Below are 20,809 nucleotides of genomic sequence, written 5' to 3'. Positions count from 1 at the left end.
GCTGGAGTGCCTCACACCCGTTATGAGCATGATCAATTCAATTGACAACGTACCATCCCAGAAGTTGAGCAATTTGAACGCCTGGTGAAAGAGCTCTCGCCCATGGAATGGCAAGTTAAAGGAGAACGGGGGTGTAAGGAGGAAGACCGGGCCGTGGGTGCTGACAGAACATCGGGTCCATAACTGCTGGGGCTGCGTCTCTTGTTGCAGGGGGGAAGGAAATTAAGGACGGAGAGGACCCATGACCTGCACAGAGGGGGTGTGGTAAGCCAGGGGAAGAGGGAGAGTTGAGCGTGGGAAAAAGGCAGAGGGTTCCCGCAGCAGGGAAGAGAGAGCAGGGACCTGCTGCGTGCCTCGAAGAGAGACAGACTGCAAAGCAGAGACCCAGGACGGGCACAGGGGGACTCCCAGGTACCAGTGAGGGTGCAGAGAGACGGTTCACCTTGGTAAGCGTCGCGGTGTGGCTAACCAGATATCAGTGGGCATACCGAGACTCGGGCGTCAAGTGAAGCATTGCAGTGCAGGCATCCAGGTATTGGCGGGTGCACAGGAAAGCACACGTCGAGTAGAGACTTGTGCAGAGCTGCCCTCTTCGGCTCTGCATTTCAATGGACTAGGGGCTCAGAGGGCAAATCCGCGGAACCACCCGTTGCCGCCAGAAGCGTGACCGTGTGTTGGGCGGGGAAGCCTGAAGACACAGCACTGGCCTCCGCCGGCATCCCATCACCAGTTGGACTGCAAGCGTGTAAAGGACAGTGAAGTCGCGATAAGTTGAACCTGATAAAAAAGACTGATGAGTTAAAAATAACCCGTACACTGTATAAGCTGTTTAACCCCTTGCTGGCTCCCTGCGAGGAGAACCTGTATTGTGTTAATTGAACCACACCCTTGTTAACCCTTGCTCTGTGCCTCTGTGTTACTGCATCCGTTTGCCTGCTTTACCCAGCTGTAAGTGATCGTGATTTGCAGGGTCATGTACTTCCTGCAGCATAGGTACAAAGCAAGTATTGAATATGCTCTGCATTATTACATGGACCTGATAGTTGTGAAGACGCATGCACAGTTTATTAGCAGTGTATCCCCAGCCTAAAATCACACCCTATCCAGTCAGTATAGCGAAACCATTCAGTTAGTTATGCCGCATTGATACAGGCCTCATTCACATGCCATTATTTTCCACGTGCGAGAAAAATGGACGACACTCTGATCAAAGTCTGATCAAAGAAATCGGTCAGTGTCATCTGTTTTTCTCATACTTGAAAGAAAAAAGTTTCTCCATCTCCTATGTGACAGTCCATCATAATTGAATAGCACTCGGATGTTATCTAAGTACAGTCCGTTTTTTGTTTTTTTTTTACCCCAACGGACCCATAGACTTACCTTGCCGATTTTGATTCGACGCTTGGATCAATATGTGGCATGTGTCCATTATTTTCCGGCGTTTATAGCCCTATAGACTATCACAGGTACGAGTGTGGTCCTTGAAAAGCACGGTAGGCACTCGGACTCAAAATGCAAAAAAAAATCTCATAAAAAAATAAAATAAACGAATACCCTGGGGAGCAGCGCGAATAAAATAAGAGCAAAAACTGTCTGCTTCTGACTTAGTGACAGAGTCTCTTTAAGCGTAATTTCAGTTAGCTACGTCTTGCTTAAAGTGTAACCTTCGTTGTAATTTGTATTTTGTAAATCAATAGTACAGATGAAAATAAGAAAGTTTGGAATGTGTCTTATCAGAGAAATCTGGGTCTTTCTTTTGAACTGAACTGATCATTTATTCTCAGAATTTTCTATTCTCGGGAAAAATCTGTGCTCGTTGAGTACAGTTTTTCACATTACTGAGATAGGAGGTGGCAGTTGGTGCTTATGAAGTCCTATGAAGGGGAAGGAGCTAAACGCAGAGCTGTTCCCTTCTCCTCCACCTCCCTATACATACAGTCTTATCAGTCTTCTGCTATCTCAGTAATGGGAAAGTCTGTCTTCACTCAATACAGATTTTACCCATTAATTTTAGAATTTTGAGAATGACTGATCAGTTCTGGTTGAAGAAGCAGATTTACCTGATAAGATATATTACGGAGTTGTTTAGTTTCATGTCTATTATTATTTTTTTTATTTATTTTTTTTTTATAAATATTAAAACCTTTGTTACACTTTAAAGCTGGAAACTTATCACTTTACTAGTGATGAGCGAGTATACTCGTTGCTCGTTTTTTTCCGAGCATGCTTGGGTGTCCTCCGAGTATTTTGGCGTGCTAGGAGATTTAGTTTTCGTCGTCTCAGTTGCATGATTTGTGGCTGCTAGACAGCCTGAATATATATGTGGAATGCCTGTTTGTTAGGGAATCTCCACATGTATTCAGCCTGTCTACAAGTCGCAAATCATGCAGCTGAGACGACGAAAACTAAATCCCCGAGCACACCAAAGTACTCGGAGGACATTCGAGCAACGAGTATACTCGCTCATCACTACGCTTTACCCTTACTTGACCCAAACCTGAAAGTTATATTATGATCTACCTCTGAGCAAGTGGAGCTGTACATGGAAAGCCATCCAGTTTCACTATATAAAAGTAATAATTATTATATGGGCAGTAAGATGAAGAGGTATGATATGTGACTTTTTGACAATGTTTAATACATTGATGCAAGTGTAAAAAAAAAATGTGTGTGATACATATGTATCTGTAGACCCAAATACAGACCTGTGATATCATACTGCATCTTATTATAGGGGTTGTCCACTACTGGTCAGCCCCTGCTTAATCACATCACAGCGTGTCAGCCAATCAGCGGCCGACATGATAATATTTCAATAAATTTTGATTTTTGTTGAACTATAAATGGGGTTTGTTGTTTATGGAAAAAAAATAAGACATCCTCTGAAAATAAGCCCTAACCCTTCTTTCGGCGCAAAATATTATATCAGACCCTGGCTTTTCTTCGGAGAAACCCTGTATGAGTTGCGTGTCTGGCCCTTTATCAATAAGGAGAGGTTTAAGGATGATTTGGCAGGAACATCTACAAAACTTGCAGAATTCAAAAAGCTTTTCTTCAACGTTCTTGTGGTATGTGGGAAGATGGAGAAAACAATTAGCCTTCTCAACAGTAGGTGTTAGTGTTTCAGATCCTTCTGTTCTTTTCATCCTTCAGTGATTGTTATGGTGTGACGTTACCATGGTTTCCATTCCCTTATGCGTCTTATTTGAAATAATTGTTTGAAATTCTATGCTTTTTTAAAAAAAAAATATGTTATCTGCAAAATATGCTTGTCCATAGTGACATCTTTATTTGAGGCAATCCAGATATAGCATTGGAAGGTCAAGAACGCCCTGCACTGCTGAGATGCGGCCATGCACCTTATGATACATATGCATGCTCATTTGAGCCAAACATGCATGTGTCGGAGTGAAGTCGGCTGCGGCCAGACACCTCTACCAGCAGCATGTCTCCCTGGGAAAAATAAGTTCTGGCATTGTAATTCAGTGGTTGGTCAATCCAGCTGAAGTCTTTGCTTCAGAAGAACAAAATTTTGCACTTGAACAACTTTTGTATACTTGAGCAAAAATTGACATATTGTGGCTTTGCAACCAAAAATTTTATGTAGCGCCTACATAAAATTTTTGTCTTGAGAACCACTGTCCACTGCTGGGAAGATTCAAGATTCTGGCTCGCCGTTTGCTCAGCCGCCTCCTCCAGCACATTGAGCAAGGTTTACTACCCGAAAGCCAATGCGGCTCAGTGCTGAATGTAGAACATCAGATATGGTCTTTGTGACACGTCAACTCCAGGAAAAGTGCCAAAAGCAAAGCAGTCACCTTTGTCTACTTGACCAAGGCTTTCTACACAGTCAACAGGCCTGTGGAAAATCATGGCAAAGTTTGGTGGTTCTAGCAAGTTCATCATAATCTTCCGGCAGCTCCATGTTAGTATGATGGCTAGGGTCCTGAATAGTTAAGACAAATTGGAGGCCTTCCCAGTTACAAATGGTGTAAAACAAGGCTATGTACTCCTATTCAATGTGCTATTTTCTGCCATGTTGAGAGATGCCTTTAACAACTGCGAAGATGGAATCCAGGTCAGATACAGGACTAACTACAAGCTATTCAACCCCAGACGCCTGTAGGCCATTGCAAAGATGCATGAGACTGTTTTCCGCGCACTCAACGCCTGCACAGAGCAGCAGATGCAGCTTGGAATGGACTGTTTGTTTTAAAGGGAATCTGTCACCCCTTTTTTGAGATGTCATATAATGATATCATTAAATTGTGTGTCACATAAGGATTCTCTTAGTACTTTTGCTTCCCCCTGACCCCGCACCTTTCATGCATAAATACCTTTTTTATATCGGTTCAGATGTATGTAAACTGCCGCGGTCTGGTCCGATCCGATGGGCGGGGCTTATTCACCTGCTCCCCCCCCCCCTGTCTTTCTCTACACAAGAAGAAATGCGAAGAGCAAGACAGGGAGGGGGGGGAGCAGGTTAATAAGCCCCGCCCATCGGACCGGACCGTGGCAGTTTACATACATCTGAACCGATATAAAAAAGGTATTTATGCATGAAAGGTGCATTGTCAGGGGGAAGCAAAAGTACTAAGAGAATCCTTATGTGACACACAGTTGAATGATATCATTATATGATATCTCAAAAAAGGGGTGACAGATTCCCTTTAAGCTTGCAACAACTTTGGTCTCATTATCAATACCAGAAAGACTTAAGTTATGTGCCAACCTGCTCCAGGAAAACCATACTAGAAACCACGCATGACGGTGAAGGAGCACAACCTCAAAGCAGTTCTTCACCTAAAAAAGCCAAGAAGCCAGTGCTGCCTATTGTCAGAATACAATACATAAAGTACATATGCACATATTGGTTTCTAACTGTACTTTAAACTGAGGCATTTAGCAAACAATTGATCAATTCTTTGAGCCACCCCGCCACGTCACGGCATTCTCAGATGGGGCAGTCCTACTCTACGTTTTTTATATACACTGTGCCATTACGGCCTCCTAAATGTATTAAAAGCAAGACTATATTGGAAGCAAACGTACCTGAAGCATTTCTAAAACACTCCCCTGGCACCAGAAGGGCGTGCACAGATAAAGGCCGACCAGGTCTGGAACCATCCTGACATTTCAGATCTGACCTCCACACTGCCAAACCAGCAACCATGGATGAAGGGTGAAACAGGCCAGGACACAGATGCATAATCAAGTAGAGCCTATGGGGGAGGGGAGGGCTGCTGTAAGTGCGTACAACAGCCTAGATCAATCACGATAAAGACAGATAAAATGGCGTGCATAACCAAGCGCGCACTGCAAAAAGTGGGGGTCAGCCACAAGCCAATATCAAATAAGAAGCCAAGAAGCCAGCGCTGCCTATGGTCAGTACGCAGTACATAAAGTGCATATTCACATATTGGTTTCTAACTGTACTTTAAACTGAGACATTTGGCAAACGATCAATTCTTTGAGCCACACCGCCACGTCACGGCATTCTCAGATGGGGCAGTCCTACTCTACGTTTTTTTATATATGCTGTGCCATTACGGCCTCCTAAATGTATTAAAAGCAAGACTACCGTATATTAAATGCAACTTCACCTACCTGGGCAGCACACTCTCCCACACAGAGACCATAGACGCTGAGGTCAACAACAGAATTGCCAAAGCTAGCACCGCTTACAGGAGGCTGCGTAAGAACATCTGTTAACTAAGGGAACTCTGCATTGCCACCAAGCTAAAGGTCTACTGCATGGTGGTCCTTACCACTATCAGAAGACAGACAGTTCTGCAAGTGAGTACTTCCGGCCGGCAGCCAATGTTGATAACGGGTGATCAGTAGGGATGTTGGTTGTTGGCCCCGAACAATCAGTCATTGATAGCCTATCCTTTGGATAGGTAATTAATTGAAAAGTAATGGGCAACTTCTTTAAAGGAGGTATCCAGGACTTATGTGGAATCTGTTAACAGGATCACACCTCAAAATCTTTATAAATGCACATGTAGCTCTTTCGAAAACAAGCCCAGCAATATCTTTCCATGACCAGGCCATTCCTCATTTACTGAGAAATCGGCATTTAATTAATCTGCAAAATCAGGCTGAAGAACTATTCGTAGATCTGAAGCCTCTGTCACTACAGCTCTATTCCCTTCGCAGACACCGGCTACTTCTGCTTGACTGACAACACGGAGGTGGCATTGGGCAGGAATAGTGCTCTATCACGGGCCCAGAGCACTTGAAGCATTATTTGCATATGCGTTAAAATGCAAATTACTAGTGATGAGCGGTATGCTCATTACTCGAGTTTTCCGAGCATGCTTGGGTATTCTCTGAAGAATATTTAGAGTTGACAGTCCTCAGTGGTTGATACCTTTTAATGGCTAACTGAAAAGATGGTAACAAATCGCGAGCCTTCGAGACTACTCAGGTCTCTTCATCAGGCATTGACTAATACAAAATCTGAAGAGTCACATATTTATGCACAACACAGCACAGAATATTTTGGCATGCTTGGAGAGTTAGTTTGTGTTGCTGCAGTTGCATGATTTGCAGCTGCTAGACAGCCTGAATACATGTGGGGATTGCCTGTGTGTTCGGAAACCCCACATGTATTCAGGCTGTCTAGCAGCCGCAAATCATGCAGCTGCGGCAACCCAAACTAAATCTCCGAGCACGCCCAAAATACTCGGACACCCGAGCATGCTCTGTAAAACCCCCGAGTAACAAGTAGACCCGCTCATCACTACTAATTACGCTAAGTTGAAATGTCTAACTGTGCAGCTAGCTCCCCCTACTGGCAGTGGCAGGAATCCAGAATGTAAACATGGGCAGGTCCACAATGTAAACACTTTCTAATATTTGTTATTAATTCTGCAACCCTAAAATTAAAGTTGGGCACCTTTTAACACCAAGATATAATCTTTTGGATGCCAAGTATTTTTTTTATTTAATATTATATAAAGTTTAGAGTCTTGTAAGATCCTGAGCTGTGCTCAATTATCCTCCTTAGTACATATCTTTTCCTCATCTCCGCAATCATACACTGATTGTTCTCTTGCTTTTCATATCAAAGGCTGCAAAGAATACTAGTTATTGTAGAATTGTTAACCCTTTTATCTTGGATATCTCATTAGAATTTGTTCAACCATCCCTAAAATAATTCCCTTGTGCGCGCCTTCCGGAGGTTTGCTTCCCATGGACAGTGCAGGTAGGAGAATATTCTTGACTGGCTGAGTTCAGTGACTCCATTATGCTAAAATCTTATGAACTTGTTTGTACTTTTTGTTCCACTGTAATTTTGTAGTAAAATTCTTGTAATTAATTATTGATTGCTAGCTTATGGGTTTGCGTGTGCAGAATGGTATTGTGACCAGAGCGAGGGCTGTGCCTATATCTAGTGTCGTGTTCCATAATGTCACTTTCTGCATATACCTATCTGGGTTTATAAGACCTAACACATTTTTATACAGTTTGTGCATGTTTTGAAGAACTTTTTAAAATGTCTTTTTTTCATGTCCCCAAACATCAAGGATCAGACTTCTAACAATACTAACAATGAAAGGGGATTCAGCATTTGCTGTAAAAGAAAAAATTGTAAAGGGGCCTTGGATGATTCTTGGGATTTCTTTTTAGAAAGTGCTGTGTCTCTCTTCACTTTGAAATAAGAAATCCCATTTAAGATTAAACCTGGTGAAAATGCAAGTTGACTGTATAAAATCAGGTGACTTGAGTCCTGACAAAACCACCTTGCTTATACTCGAAGCATATAGAGGTTTTATTTAGACAGTATTCTTTATTGGCACGGTTAGGCCATAACTAAATCATCAACCAGAATATGAAATTAAATGTCGGAATATAGTTGTCATTAGAGTTGAAGTTGATCGTGTCAGGAATATTATGTTGCCACAGCTATGGGCTTTGTGAAATCTAATGTATAAATCCTGTGTAGTCGGCAGTGGCTGCAGGGAGAAAATGAAGTTAGATCCTCTCTGCAGCTGCTCGCTTCCAGTCATTAGGGCGGTGCAGGGAGCGGTTATAGTCCCCACTCACATTTCAGAAAGCTACGCTTTACTCTAAAACCCTATGGACTATAAATGCGTCAGAAAACGGGACCGTAGTCTACTAGACGGCATCTGCTGGCTTCTCCCTGCCTAGATCTACTTGATTGACTGGTCAGTTTGCATATAGTAAGAGATCGGTCAGTGAAGCTAAACTGGGCTGTAAAAAGTCGGAGGAATCAGGACTCTTCTTCTTTTACCCGGACTCCACTCGCAGGGCCCAGCTCACTGCAACGAGTGGAGAACATCTTACAGGTTCCCTTACCTCCTTTTAAATTTTATTCTACAATCACAAATGGAAGATTACATTCCTCATCGATCTTTCTCGTCTCCGCTCACAGGATGTCCTGCCCTATTTTAAAGCTTCCAATATCTTGATGCCTATTTTATTTATTTATTTTACTATTTTTATTATAGTTCTCCAATTGATCAAGTTATGACAGTGTGATCCATCTACATATATAATCGCCAGTTGGGACTTCCTGCCGCTGTCCCCGAATCCCATAAGGCACCACTGCAGTGTCATTTGCGCCTGCGCAAGTGACATACATGTCTCCGCTATTCCCACACAGGCGCAGTAACAGCCGCGTCGTTACTATGCATGCGCGGGAATAGCGGTGACGTGTATGTCACTTGCGCCTGCGCAAGTGACATTCACGTCACGGCTGTTCCCGCACATGTGCAGTAACAGCAGCAACTGCGCATTCTACCCGCTGTGGTGTAGTAACCACTGTGTCCGCTAGGGGGCGCTGTGTGGAGGTCCCAGGAGAAGGGATGAATGGCAGAGTATTAGTGCCCGTTATGTATCTCAAAGTGGGTGGCTTTGAGATGGAGACTTATGTATGTGTGATATTGCTGAGGTGCTGCGTTAATATATGAGGGAGAAGTCTCCAGGTAACTAGAGAGTTGGGGGGGCCTGGTTACCTACAAACCCACCCAGGGGGTGTGTTTAAAGCACAGTTGTAAAGAGTGTGAAAATGCCTGAAGGACCTGTGATGAGGTCAGTCATGTGACCCAGTGGGCGTGGCTATGAACGATATAATGTGGCCGGGGTGAGTCACAAGGGGAGAAGACTGGGACCTGGTTGGTCCAGAGCGGAAGGTCCCGTGAGGAGAGTTGTCCCCTGGCTAACAGCCTGTGTGTGGCTGGGTGTAATGGCTGCCAGCGTCTGAGAGTCCCAGAGGAGAGAGTGGATGTCTGCAGCGTGGAGCAGCAGTCATGAAGAGCCTGTGTATGCTGGACATTGCTAACAGAGGGAAACTCTATAATGGACGCTATGCTGGTGAAATTAATTGTCTGTTGCTGTGATGGTTTATGCTGCATAGTAAACCGCATGAACTGCTATGTTTTGTTGGGAAACCTGTGCCAAATGTGATTTGTTCGCTGCCTAGCGAGAATCCCCTAACTAAATGACAGCGCTACCTCACACCGAGCATGCGCGGTAACAACGCAGCTGTTACTGCGCCTGCGTGGGGAATAGCGGATTAATTTCACTGCACTTCCGATGCATCGGACCTATTTCTAGTATGTTATAGTTTCCAAATTGTTCATTTTGAAAGAATCCACATTATTATGATGAACTGCATAAAAATATTTTGATTGGTTTAATTTTGTCGCTTGCCTTGTGGCACTTACCACGTGGCTTCTTTAATGGTTGAGTGTACAGTGAGGAGCACATGTTCTCAGACTTCTTATGAACTGCGTCCATGGTTATTTCTGATGCTCAGTAGCCCTTTGAGCTGTTTACTCTGTGTTGAACTCTTGTAGCTCTTTAGAGCAGCAAATTTTGAAGACTCTGAGCCCCATCGTGTCACACCACTTATGTCATTCAGCCAAGACATGAACGGTTTCCTATAAAACAGCGTGGTTTTTAGCAGGCTCACCACAGAGCTTCTTTTATCAGACACCAAAGAGTTAGCTCTTGGCCTCTCTCCAAGAATAAAGAATACTTACCCTTGTGCCGTCCTGTCCCATTTTGCTGAGATTCTGGCAGCAGATGCTTTTGAGTGTAATTGTTGGCACGGGAGCCAAGCTGAATTCTGAATAGGCTTTTCCTAGTAAATGACGAGGCCATTGAAGCTCTTGGTCTGCAACAGTTCACTGTATTAAACTCAATGGTAGGGTTTCTTGTAAGAACATGCAGCATCTTCAACTCAGACGGGTAGAAAAAAGAAGCCACAGTTCTGCCAGTAAAAAAAAAAAAAAAAAAGATCTCTGATGGACGGATAGGTTTTTTTTTCTTGCTTCCACCAATGTAATGAACTGACTTGTACAAATTACTCTACAGAACCGAAGAAAAAGGGTCTTCTGGCCTTTTTCCCGAACTACAAATGGCAAAAAGTCATTTATTTTCTAAATAAAATCTTTGCATTCCTTTCTTTATTGAGGCAGATTCGGAAACCAGACTAGAAACTTCAGACTCTACCATGACGGGAAGCACTTTGTCGGAGAGAAGAGATTTGAATCTATCCACGACCTCGTGACCGACGGCCTGATCACCCTGTACATTGAGACCAAGGCAGCCGAGTACATCGCCAAGATGACCATAAACCCAATTTACGAACATATAGGCTACACAACTTTGAACAGAGAGCCAGCACATAAGAAACAAATGCCGGCTGTGAAAGAAGAGCAGGGCGAGAAGGAGTCTTCAGGAGAAGATACTGTGGAGGGGAAACGGGTAAGATTTACATTGCTCTCTTACACTTTTTTTTTAACTTTTTTTTTTGGAATAGAATGGAGTAACTCTGTGAAGCGTTGTCCTGGGTTATTAAGTTCACGCTGCTATTTTTTGACATGGTGTTGGAGTGAGCTCCAAACTGCCGAGTTGCTCAACCACTGACCTTTATGATCTGATGTCGCTTCTACTTTTGGAGTATTGTGATTGCGGTCATTACATATTAGCGGAGGATCCATGTAAACATTGTAGCAGCGCTCAAGTCAATACATAGCTTCCCCCTTTTTCCCAATTTTTGCGATGTACTGAAACCCATTCATTTCTCACTACCCTGTCCCAAATTGTCAGGATTTTACAAGGCCCAAAACTGAACGCTTGATCGTGATTACACTATTCTGTTTAAAAAAAAAAAAAAAAAAAAAAAAAAATCACAAAACACAGATATTGTAGCACATTTTTTTTCTGATTCTCCTAATCGTTTTCTTCCTTTTTGCAAGTGATTTAATTTTTTTTTGTTATAACTATCTTATGTTCTGGAGTGTGTGATAATTCTGCACAAATCTGGATCCATGCATGCCAGATTAAAGCAATTGTTTTATACTTTTAGTATGGTTTTTTTTTTATCCATTTTTGTTCAAATACAACATTTGTCATTGAAACAGTTACACTGTGATATAACCCTGTCCTTTAAAAGGACCCTGTCACGTTGAGAAACACTTGTCCTGCACCTACAGTGCTGATTTGCAGGCAAGTAGTGTTTAATTCCTGTGTAGCCGGCAGTGGCTGCAGGTAGAAAATGAAGTTATATTCTCCCTGCAGCCGCTCACTTCCAGTCATCGTGTCGGTGCACTGCAAAGTGAGCACGTTTGTAACCACTGCCTGGTACATTGACAACCCACTCTGGACATAAATGAGGAGTTATTGCCGCAAACTTACTGTACAGTGAGCGGTGATTGCTTGTACGCTCCCTGCACCGAGTGCCTGTAGAGGAAAAAATGTGTCATTTTCTCCCTGCAGCCGCTGCACTATTAACTACACTACACAGAATTTATACCCTATTTACCCACAAATTACCCCTATATCTACAGGTATATGGCATTTCTCAATTTGACAGGTTCCCTTTAAATACTAGTAAGGTTCTTGTAAGTGCTCTCGACACATATTTTATCCTAGCATACGAGTTCTGTACACATGGATGGACTTGACAGGTTTATTATATCTTGAATTTCAGTCCAATGTGTCTTGTTTAGAGGTCTCACACATAAGAGGGGAGAAGGTATTTTCAGTCTACTCAACTATTTGGATATTTTTTTAAATGGTGCTAAAATAATACTTTAGAAAATTCTGACTTTAAAGAAAATCTTGTAGTTATACTGTTATGTTATATTCTGCATCTTCTGTTCTTCAGTTAACACAAAGCCTCAAAATTATCAGCGGTCCAATATCCACATCCCCAAGTCATACTCATTGGGGTCTGAGGAGCTACTGTATAGTTGCTCCTCAGACCCCAATGAGTATGACTTGGGGAGATGGATATTGGACCGCTGATAATTTTGAGGCTTTGTGTTAACTGAAGACCAGTTTTTGCATGGCTTTCACCTAAAACAGGGGTATTGACACCCAGGTCAGGTCTTCTCCTGACGCTTGTAACCACAGTAGGTGCCCTCAGTGAGATCTGTGTGACCTAGTTAGACACGAGTTCTACCATATCACACATACAAAGCTGTCCGTAAGCTTCTTTAGGGGCAACTAAGATGAGAAATAAAATGTTTCATTCAGATCTTCAGCCACTTAATCATCATATGGCCAATTTAGCACGTGAAAAATGGTGAAAGGACCTCTTTAAGCAGAGCAGTCCCTTCGACTGCAGAGTTACGGTAACTTAGTTTTTCTCTGTATTTTTTTGGCGGATGCGTAGGTTTCCAGGGTCAGGACCCTCTAGGGCGTATTTCCCTTACCATCATGAAGGATGTACCCCAGGTAACCCTAAGTTTTCATGTTTTGAGCTGTGCTAAATTCCGAAGTTCAACCCATTTGTATTCTGAAGCTTTGCTCAAGTCACGCAGCACTTCAAAGGCTCGGAGCCTTCACTAAATATTTTGGGGAAGAGTTGACATCTCTGGTTTTTGCAGTCTTCACTGTCTAGATATTTTTAGCAGAAACTGAAAAGTTTACCATCTTGTAAATTATTCTGTTCGTTAAGGATATAAAGCGTGAAATCTTTTCACCTGACTAGCTCTCGACTGTCAGAACTTAGCAGCTCAAAAATGTTACATTGTAAACTTTTTTTTTTTTGTAATATTTTTTTTTTCTGTATTTTTGATTTTGATCAAAACTTCTTGTGATGTAAATAAGTTCTTTGCCTTCAAAGCTACGTTCTCTGAATTCTACATTCACCTTCCTAAGGGAGCAGAAGACATTAAATTGTACATCCAAGGTCCATTAACGTGGACCAGTTATCCGGGCAGTGCAAGTGGCAAGCAGATTGGGTCTCTGACTGTAGTCCGTAAATATCCAGCAGTTTAAAATTCCCTCGATTTTGTGATTCTGCATACGATACAGATCATAGACATGTTGAAATATAATTTCTAGAGTTGCAGTGATTGCATCGTTAGGCTGTGTTCGCACGTTGCATTTTTGCTGCTTTTTTTTTCTGCAGGCAAAATCTGCTCTCTTGGCAGTAAAAACCGGATTTTGCTGCGTGTTTGTTTTCTCTTGTGCCTGCTGACAAGGTTTAGTGCCCCCCCCCCCCAAAAAAAAAATGATGCAACTTCCTTAGGTTTGCAGCAAAACCTGATGCCTGCATTTTTGCACCTACTCGTTGCTTTCTATGGGTGAAAAAAACGCTGAAAGAAGTGACATGCTGCAGATGGCAAAAACGCAGCAGTTTTCCAGTTCAGTCGAGGAAAAAAAACTATATGTGCTTGAGATTTCTGAAATCTCGTAGCTTTTTTTGGTACTGTATAAAACGCAGGTTAAAATTTGCATAAAAAAGCGCAATATGTGAACATAGCCTTAGAGATTGACCACTGATATCCGTCCCATGCAATAACTACATGCATCCCCATCTTGTAGAGCCATGTTTCCTTTAGGCCAGTGCGACATGGTATGTATGCAAATTGTCTCTTCAGAGAGTAAGTGGACAGGAACTCCAGCACCACCTATTGGAAGTAGCAAGCCTAAAAGTCAGCATCGACCCTTTAATGAGTCTTGCCATATGATTTAGGATAAAAGCCAAGCCAGGATCTCAATTTACAGACGGGATGTTGCGCCTCGTCAAGAGATTTGATTTGTGTATGAGAGGCCTCTGACTGAGCTCTCCTCGTGGAGGCTGACATGCCAGTGTAGCGAGGCTTATAGGCCGTGCAATGCTCCTCTGGGAAATTAAATAATTATATTTTACCCTTAGTCATGTGACAAGGGCTCGTTAAAGGGCCGATATTGACTTTTAGGACTGCTACTTATAACAGGTGGCAGTAGGGTTAAAGTCCTCTCTGAAGAGACAATTTGCATATACTCAACAACAAGTTGCGGACAAGAGGCACAAATGTCTTGAGAATTCCTCACCACGTGACGCCCTGTAGTTCCTTTCTATTGGTTCTCTGATTGCAGTTTTATTACATTTTTCTTCCTTGCAGTCAGGGCTGTGGCGTCGGTAAGCCAAACCTCCGACTGCAACTCCTCAGTTTCCATAAGGCCTGTTTCACACTTCGGTTTTTTCAAATCCGTCAAAATCCGTTGGTTTCCGTAAAAAAACGGATCCGCCATTTTTTTGCAGGATCCGTTTTTTTCCCATAGCGGTTACCGTGGATCCGTCAAAAAACGGATTCGTTTTTTAAAAAACGGATCCGTTTGCATCCGTTTCCGTCAAAAAAACGGAAACGGATCCGTTTGGCAGACACAAAAACGGAAGTGTGAAACAGGCCTTACTCAGACTCTCCGACTCCCTCATACCAGGGCTGTGGAGTGGGTAACCTAAACCTCTGACTCCGACCCCTCAATTTCCATGATTCCGACTCCGACCTCCAACAAAATGGGCTCCGACTCCACAGTCCTGCTTGCAGTTGACCTCAAATTTGCCAGTTAATTGACAACTGGACTGTGGAATGTCTCCACTGTTTAGTGTTTAAAGGGCAAGGACATGACTGGTCCTGACACTTATCCAGTCATCGTGGCTTGAGTCTCTCTGCCGCTGTCCGTACTGACTGAACGGTGTTAGAGCCGCTCTGGTTCATCCCCATGTTATCTTCGTTATGATCTGCAATCGGAGAAGCGCACTTGATTAAAGAAGTCAGTTTTACTCTCTTTTTTTTGGGGGGGGGAGGGGGGGTCATGATAGATCCTCTTTGCTAAAGATGACACTTGCATGTGGCACTCTTTGTGGAAACTATGACCGTGGTGCCCGCTACTGCTTTCTATCACAACTCTATAAAGACTATTGTAGTGTTATAAACTAAACTGCAAAACAAAAAACATGTCGAGTATCGCCAGCGATTAAATGGTTGCTCATAAATGGAATGTAAACACGGTCTCATCCCGCGGGTCTGTTTATTCTGCACATTGCAGTATGTAGCACGGCCGCCCCTGAAATGCAGTCACACTGCGCACGGCGTATAACATCCCGCGTCCTATTTACTAACATTATCCCATTAGGAATTTACAGTGCCTACAACTAGTATTCAACCCCCTGCAGATTTAGCAGGTTTGATAAGATGCAAATAAGTTAGAGCCTTCAAACTTCACACAAGAGCAGGATTTATTAACAGATGCATAAATCTTACAAACCAAAAAGTTATGTTGCTCAGTTAAATTTTAATAAATTTTAAACATACAAGTGTGGGTCAATTATTATTCAACCCCTAGGTTTAATATTTTGTGGAATAACCCTTGTTTGCAATTACAGCTAATAATCGTCTTTTATAAGACCTGATCAGGCCGGCACAGGTCTCTGGAGTTATCTTGGCCCACTTCTCCATGCAGATCTTCTCCAAGTTATCTAGGTTCTTTGGGTGTCTCATGTGGACTTTAACCCCTTCCTGACATCCGACGTACTATCCCGTCCACGGTACCCGGGCCCGTATGACCGTGGACGGGATAGTACGTCTACCGCGATCAGCGGCGCCCACGTGGTGAGCGCCGCTGATCGCGGCCGGGTGTCAGCTGATTATCACAGCTGACACCCGGCACTATGTGTCAGGGGCGGTCACGGACCGCCCCCGACACGTTAACCCCTTGCACACCGCGATCAAACATGATCGCGGTGTACCGGGAGTTAAAGGGAAGCATCGGCAGGGAGGGGGCTCCCTCCGTGCTTCCCTGAGCCCCCCACGGCAGCGCAATGTGCAGCGCTGCTGCGGGGGGCTCCTATCCTCCAGGCCCCCGAATCCAAGATGGCGACGGGGGCCTTCGGGGACCTGAGGAAGCTGGCTTCCTCAGTGCCTGCAAAGCTCAGGCAAGAGGAAGTCTGCTTCAATGCCTGTGACAGATTGCTGATCTGTCACAGTGATCTGTGATGTGACAGATCAGCGATCTGTCACAGGACAGTGATGTCCCACCTGGGACTATGTAATAAAGTAAAAAAAAAAATAAAAAAAATGTAAAAATAAATTAAAAAAAATCGCCAAATAAATTAGTAAAAAAAAAAAAAAATATTCCCCAATAAATTCATTTTTTGAAAATAATAAAAAAAATAAAACAATAAAAGTACACATATTAGGTATCGCCGCGTCCGTAATGACCCGCCCTATAAAACTGTCCCATTAGTTAACCCTTTTAGCGAACCCCTTAAAAAATAAAAATAAAAAACGAAGCAAAAAATAATGATTTATTGTCATACCGCCAAACAAAAAGTGTAATAACGCGCGATCAAAAAGACGCATATAAATATCCATGGTACCGCTGAAAACGTCATCTTGTCCCGCAAAAAACGAGCTGCCACACAGCATCATCAGCGAAAAAATAAAAAAGTTATAGCTCACAGAATAAAGCGATGCAAAAATAATTATTTTTTATATAAAATAGTTTTCATTGCATAAAACCGACAAAAACATAAAAAAACGACCTAAATGAGGTATCGCTGTAACCGTACTGACCCGAAGAATAAAACCGCTTTATCAATTTTACCGCACGCGGAACGGTGTAAACGCCCCCCCCCAAAAGAAATTCATGAAACGCTGGTTTTTGTTCATTCTGCGTCCCAAAAATAGGAATAAAAAGCGATCAAAAAATGTCACGTGCCCGAAAATGGTACCAATAAAAACGTCAACTCGTCCCGCAAAAAATAAGACCTCACATGACTCAGTGGGTCAAAATACGGAAAAATTATAGCTCTCAAAATGTGGTGATGCAAAAACTATTTTTACAATAAAAAGCGTCTTTTAGCGTGTGACAGCCGCCAAACATAAAAACCGCCATAAATAGTAAATCAAACCCCCCGTTATCACCCCCTTAGTTAGGGAAAAATAATAAAACTAAAAAAAAGTATTTATCTCCATTTTCCCGTTAGGGTAAGGCTGTGTGCACACGCTGCGGATTAGGTGCGGATTCATCCGCGCAGATTTTGTAAAATCCGCAGGTGAAACCGCAGGTCAAAAGACCTGCGGTTTTACCTGCAGATTGCTCTGCGGTTTTGTCCTGCGGTTTTTCATCTCCTCAATAGAGGAGATGGCAAACCGCAGGAGAATCCGCAGAAAGAATTGACATGTCAATTCTTTCTGCGGATTGAAAACCGCAGATAATCCGCGCGGAAAATTCCGCACCGTCTGCACTGCGGTTTTTGATTCCCATAGGGAATCATGGTACTGGGGTCCGCAGCAGCCAAAACCGCTGCGGAACCGCAGCAAAATCCGCAGCGTGTGCACACAGCCTTAGGGTTAGGGCTAGGGCTAGGGTTAGGGCTAGGGTTAGGGCTAGGGCTAGGGCTCAGATTAGGGTTAGGGGTGTGTTGGGGTTAGGGTTGGAGTTATAATTGGGGGTTTCCACTGTTTGGGCACATCAGGGGCTCTCCAAATGCAACATGGCGTCTGATCTCAATTCCAGCCAATTCTGAGTTGAAAAAGTCAAATGGTGCTCCTTCCCTTCCAAGCTCTGCCATGCGCCCAAACAGTGTTTTACCCCCACATGTAGGGTATCAGCCTACTCAGGACAAATTGCAAAACAATTTTTGGGGTCCAATTTCTCCTGTTACCCTTAGGAAAATAAAAAATTGGGGGCAAAAATATCATTTTTGTGGAAAAAAATGATTTTTTTATTTTCACGTCCGAGTGTTATGAACTTCTGTGAAGCACTTGGGGGTTCAAAGTGCTCACCACACATCTAGATAAGTTCCGTGGGGGGTCTAGTGTCCAAAATGGGGTCACTTGTGGGGAGTTTCAATAGTTTAGGTACATCAGGGGCTCTCCAAACGCACATGGCACCCGCAGACCATTCCATCAAAGTCTGCATTCCAAAACGTCACTGCTTCCCTTCCGAGCCCCGACGTGTGCCCATACATTAGTTTTCTCCCACATATGAGGTATCAGCGTACTCAGGCCAAATTGGACAACAACTTTTGGGGTCCAATTTCTCCTGTTACCCTTGGGAAAATGAAAAAATTGCGGACTAATTGATCATGTTTCTGGAAAAAATACGATTTTTTTATTTTCATGCCCGGGCATTATAAACTTCTGTGAAACCCTTGGGGGTTCAAAGTGCTCACCTCACATCTAGATAAGTTCCTTAGTGGGTCTAGTTTTCAAAATGGGGTCATTTGTGGGGGGTTTCCACTGTTTAGGTACATTAGGGGCTCTCCAAAGGCAACATGACACCTGCAGACCATTCCATCAAAGTCTGCATACCAAAACGTCACTACTTCCCTTCCGAGCCCCGACATGTGCCCATACAGTAGTTTTCACCCACATATGGGGTATCAGCATACTCAGGACAAATTGGACAACAACTTTTGGGGTCCAATTTCTCCTGGTACCCTTGGGAAAATAAAAAAATGGTGACTAAAAGATAATGTTTGTGGAAAAAATACGAATTTTTTATTTTCACGCCCGAGCGTTATAAACTTCTGTGAAGCACTGGGGGGGGGGGGTCAAAGTGCTCACCACACATCTAGATAAGTTCCTTGGGGGGTCTAGTTTACAAAATGGTGTCATTTGTGGGGGTTTTCCACTGTTTAGGTACATTAGGGGCTCTCCAAAGGCAACATGACACCCGCAGACCATTCCATCAAAGTCTGCATTCCAAAACGTCATTACTTCCCTTCCGAGCCCCGACGTGTGCCCATACAGTAGTTTTCTCCCACATATGGGGTATCAGCATACTCAGAACAAATTGGACAACAACTTTTGGGGTCCAATTTCTCCTGGTACCCTTGGGAAAATAAAAAAATGGTGACTAAAAGATCATGTTTGTGGAAAAAATACGAATTATTTATTTTCACGCCCGGGCATTATAAACTTCTGTGAAGCACTGGGGGGGTCAAAGTGCTCACCACACATCTAGATAAGTTCCTTAGGGGGTCTAGTTTCCAAAATGGTGTCATTTGTGGGGGGTTTCCACTGTTTTGGTACATCAGGAGTTTTCCAAATGCGACATGGTGTCCGATCTCAATTCCAGCCAAAAACGTCAAATGGCGCTGCTTCCCTTCCGAGCTCTGCCATGCGCCCAAATAGTGGTTTACCCCCACATGTGGGGTATCAGCGTACTCAGGACAAATTGCACAATAACTTTTACGGTCCTGTTACCCTTGGAAAAATAAGAATTGAGGGTGAAAAGATCATTTTTGTGGAAAAAATATGATTTTTTAATTGTATGGCTTTATGTTATAAACTTCTGTGAAGCCCATGGGGGTTCAAAGTTCTCACCACACATCTAGATAAGTTCCTTAGGGGGTCTAGTTTCCAAAATGGTGTCATTTGTGGGGGATTTCCACTGTTTTGGTACATCAGGGGTTTTCCAAATGCGACATGGTGTCCGATCTCAATTCCAGCCAAAAACGTCAAATGGCGCTGCTTCCCTTCCGAGCTCTGCCATGCGCCCAAATAGTGGTTTACCCCCACATGTGGGGTATCAGCGTACTCAGGACAAATTGCACAATAACTTTTAGGGTCCTGTTACCCTTGGAAAAATAAGAATTGAGGGTGAAAAGATCATTTTTGTGGAAAAAATATGATTTTTTAATTGTATGGCTGTATGTTATAAACTTCTGTGAAGCCCATGGGGGTTCAAAGTTCTCACCACACATCTAGATAAGTTCCTTAGGGGGTCTAGTTTCCAAAATAGTGTCATTTGTGGGGGGTTTCCACTGTTTTGGTACATCAGGGGTTTTCCAAACGCGACATGGTGTCCGATCTCAATTCCAGCCAAAAACGTCAAATGGCATTGCTTCCCTTCCGAGCTCTGCCATGCGCCCAAATAGTGGTTTACCCCCACATGTGGGGTATCAGCGTACTCAGAACAAATTGCACAATAACTTTTATGGTCCTGTTACCCTTGGAAAAATAAGAATTGAGGGTGAAAAGATCATTTTTGTGGAAAAAATATGATTTTTTAATTGTATGGCTTTATGTTATAAACTTCTGTGAAGCCCATGGGGGTTCAAAGTTCTCACCACACATCTAGATAAGTTCCTTAGGGGGTCTAGTTTCCAAAATGGTGTCATTTGTGGGGGGTTTCCACTGTTTTGGTACATCAGGGGTTTTCCAAACGCGACATGGTGTCCGATCTCAATTCCAGCCAAAAACGTCAAATGGCATTGCTTCCCTTCCGAGCTCTGCCATGCGCCCAAATAGTGGTTTACCCCCACATGTGGGGTATCAGCGTACTCAGGACAAATTGCACAATAACTTTTAGGGTCCTGTTACCCTTGGGAAAATAAAAATTGGGGTGAAAAGATCATTTTTGTGGAAAAAATATGATTTTTTAATTGTACCGCTGTACGTTATAAACTTCTGTAAAGCCCTTGTGGGTTCAAAGTTCTCACCACATATCTAGATAAGTTCCTTGGGGGGTCTAGTTTCCAAAATGGGGTCACTTGTAGGGGGTTTCCACTGTTTAGGTACATCAGGGACTCTCCAAACGTGAC

At 43.2% G+C, this 20,809-nt stretch overlaps 1 protein-coding gene across 1 annotated transcript in view; it reads left to right on the top strand.

Annotated features, from left to right (window-relative positions):
• Positions 1–20,809, top strand: part of CHN1 (chimerin 1) — a 122,398-nt gene that overhangs the window by 55,857 nt on the left and 45,732 nt on the right. Inside the window, exon 5 of the mRNA XM_073545933.1 lies at positions 10,452–10,740. Coding sequence (XP_073402034.1) covers positions 10,452–10,740 — 289 coding nt within the window. The remainder of the gene's footprint in view (positions 1–10,451; positions 10,741–20,809) is intronic.

Source organism: Dendrobates tinctorius, unplaced genomic scaffold (genome assembly GCF_039654945.1).
Source record: "Dendrobates tinctorius isolate UK_male_01 unplaced genomic scaffold, ASM3965494v1 ptg000143l, whole genome shotgun sequence".
Lineage (NCBI taxonomy): Eukaryota > Metazoa > Chordata > Amphibia > Anura > Dendrobatidae > Dendrobates > Dendrobates tinctorius.
The sequence above is the reverse complement of the archived record's forward strand: the minus strand, read 5'-3'. Positions and strand labels throughout refer to the sequence as shown.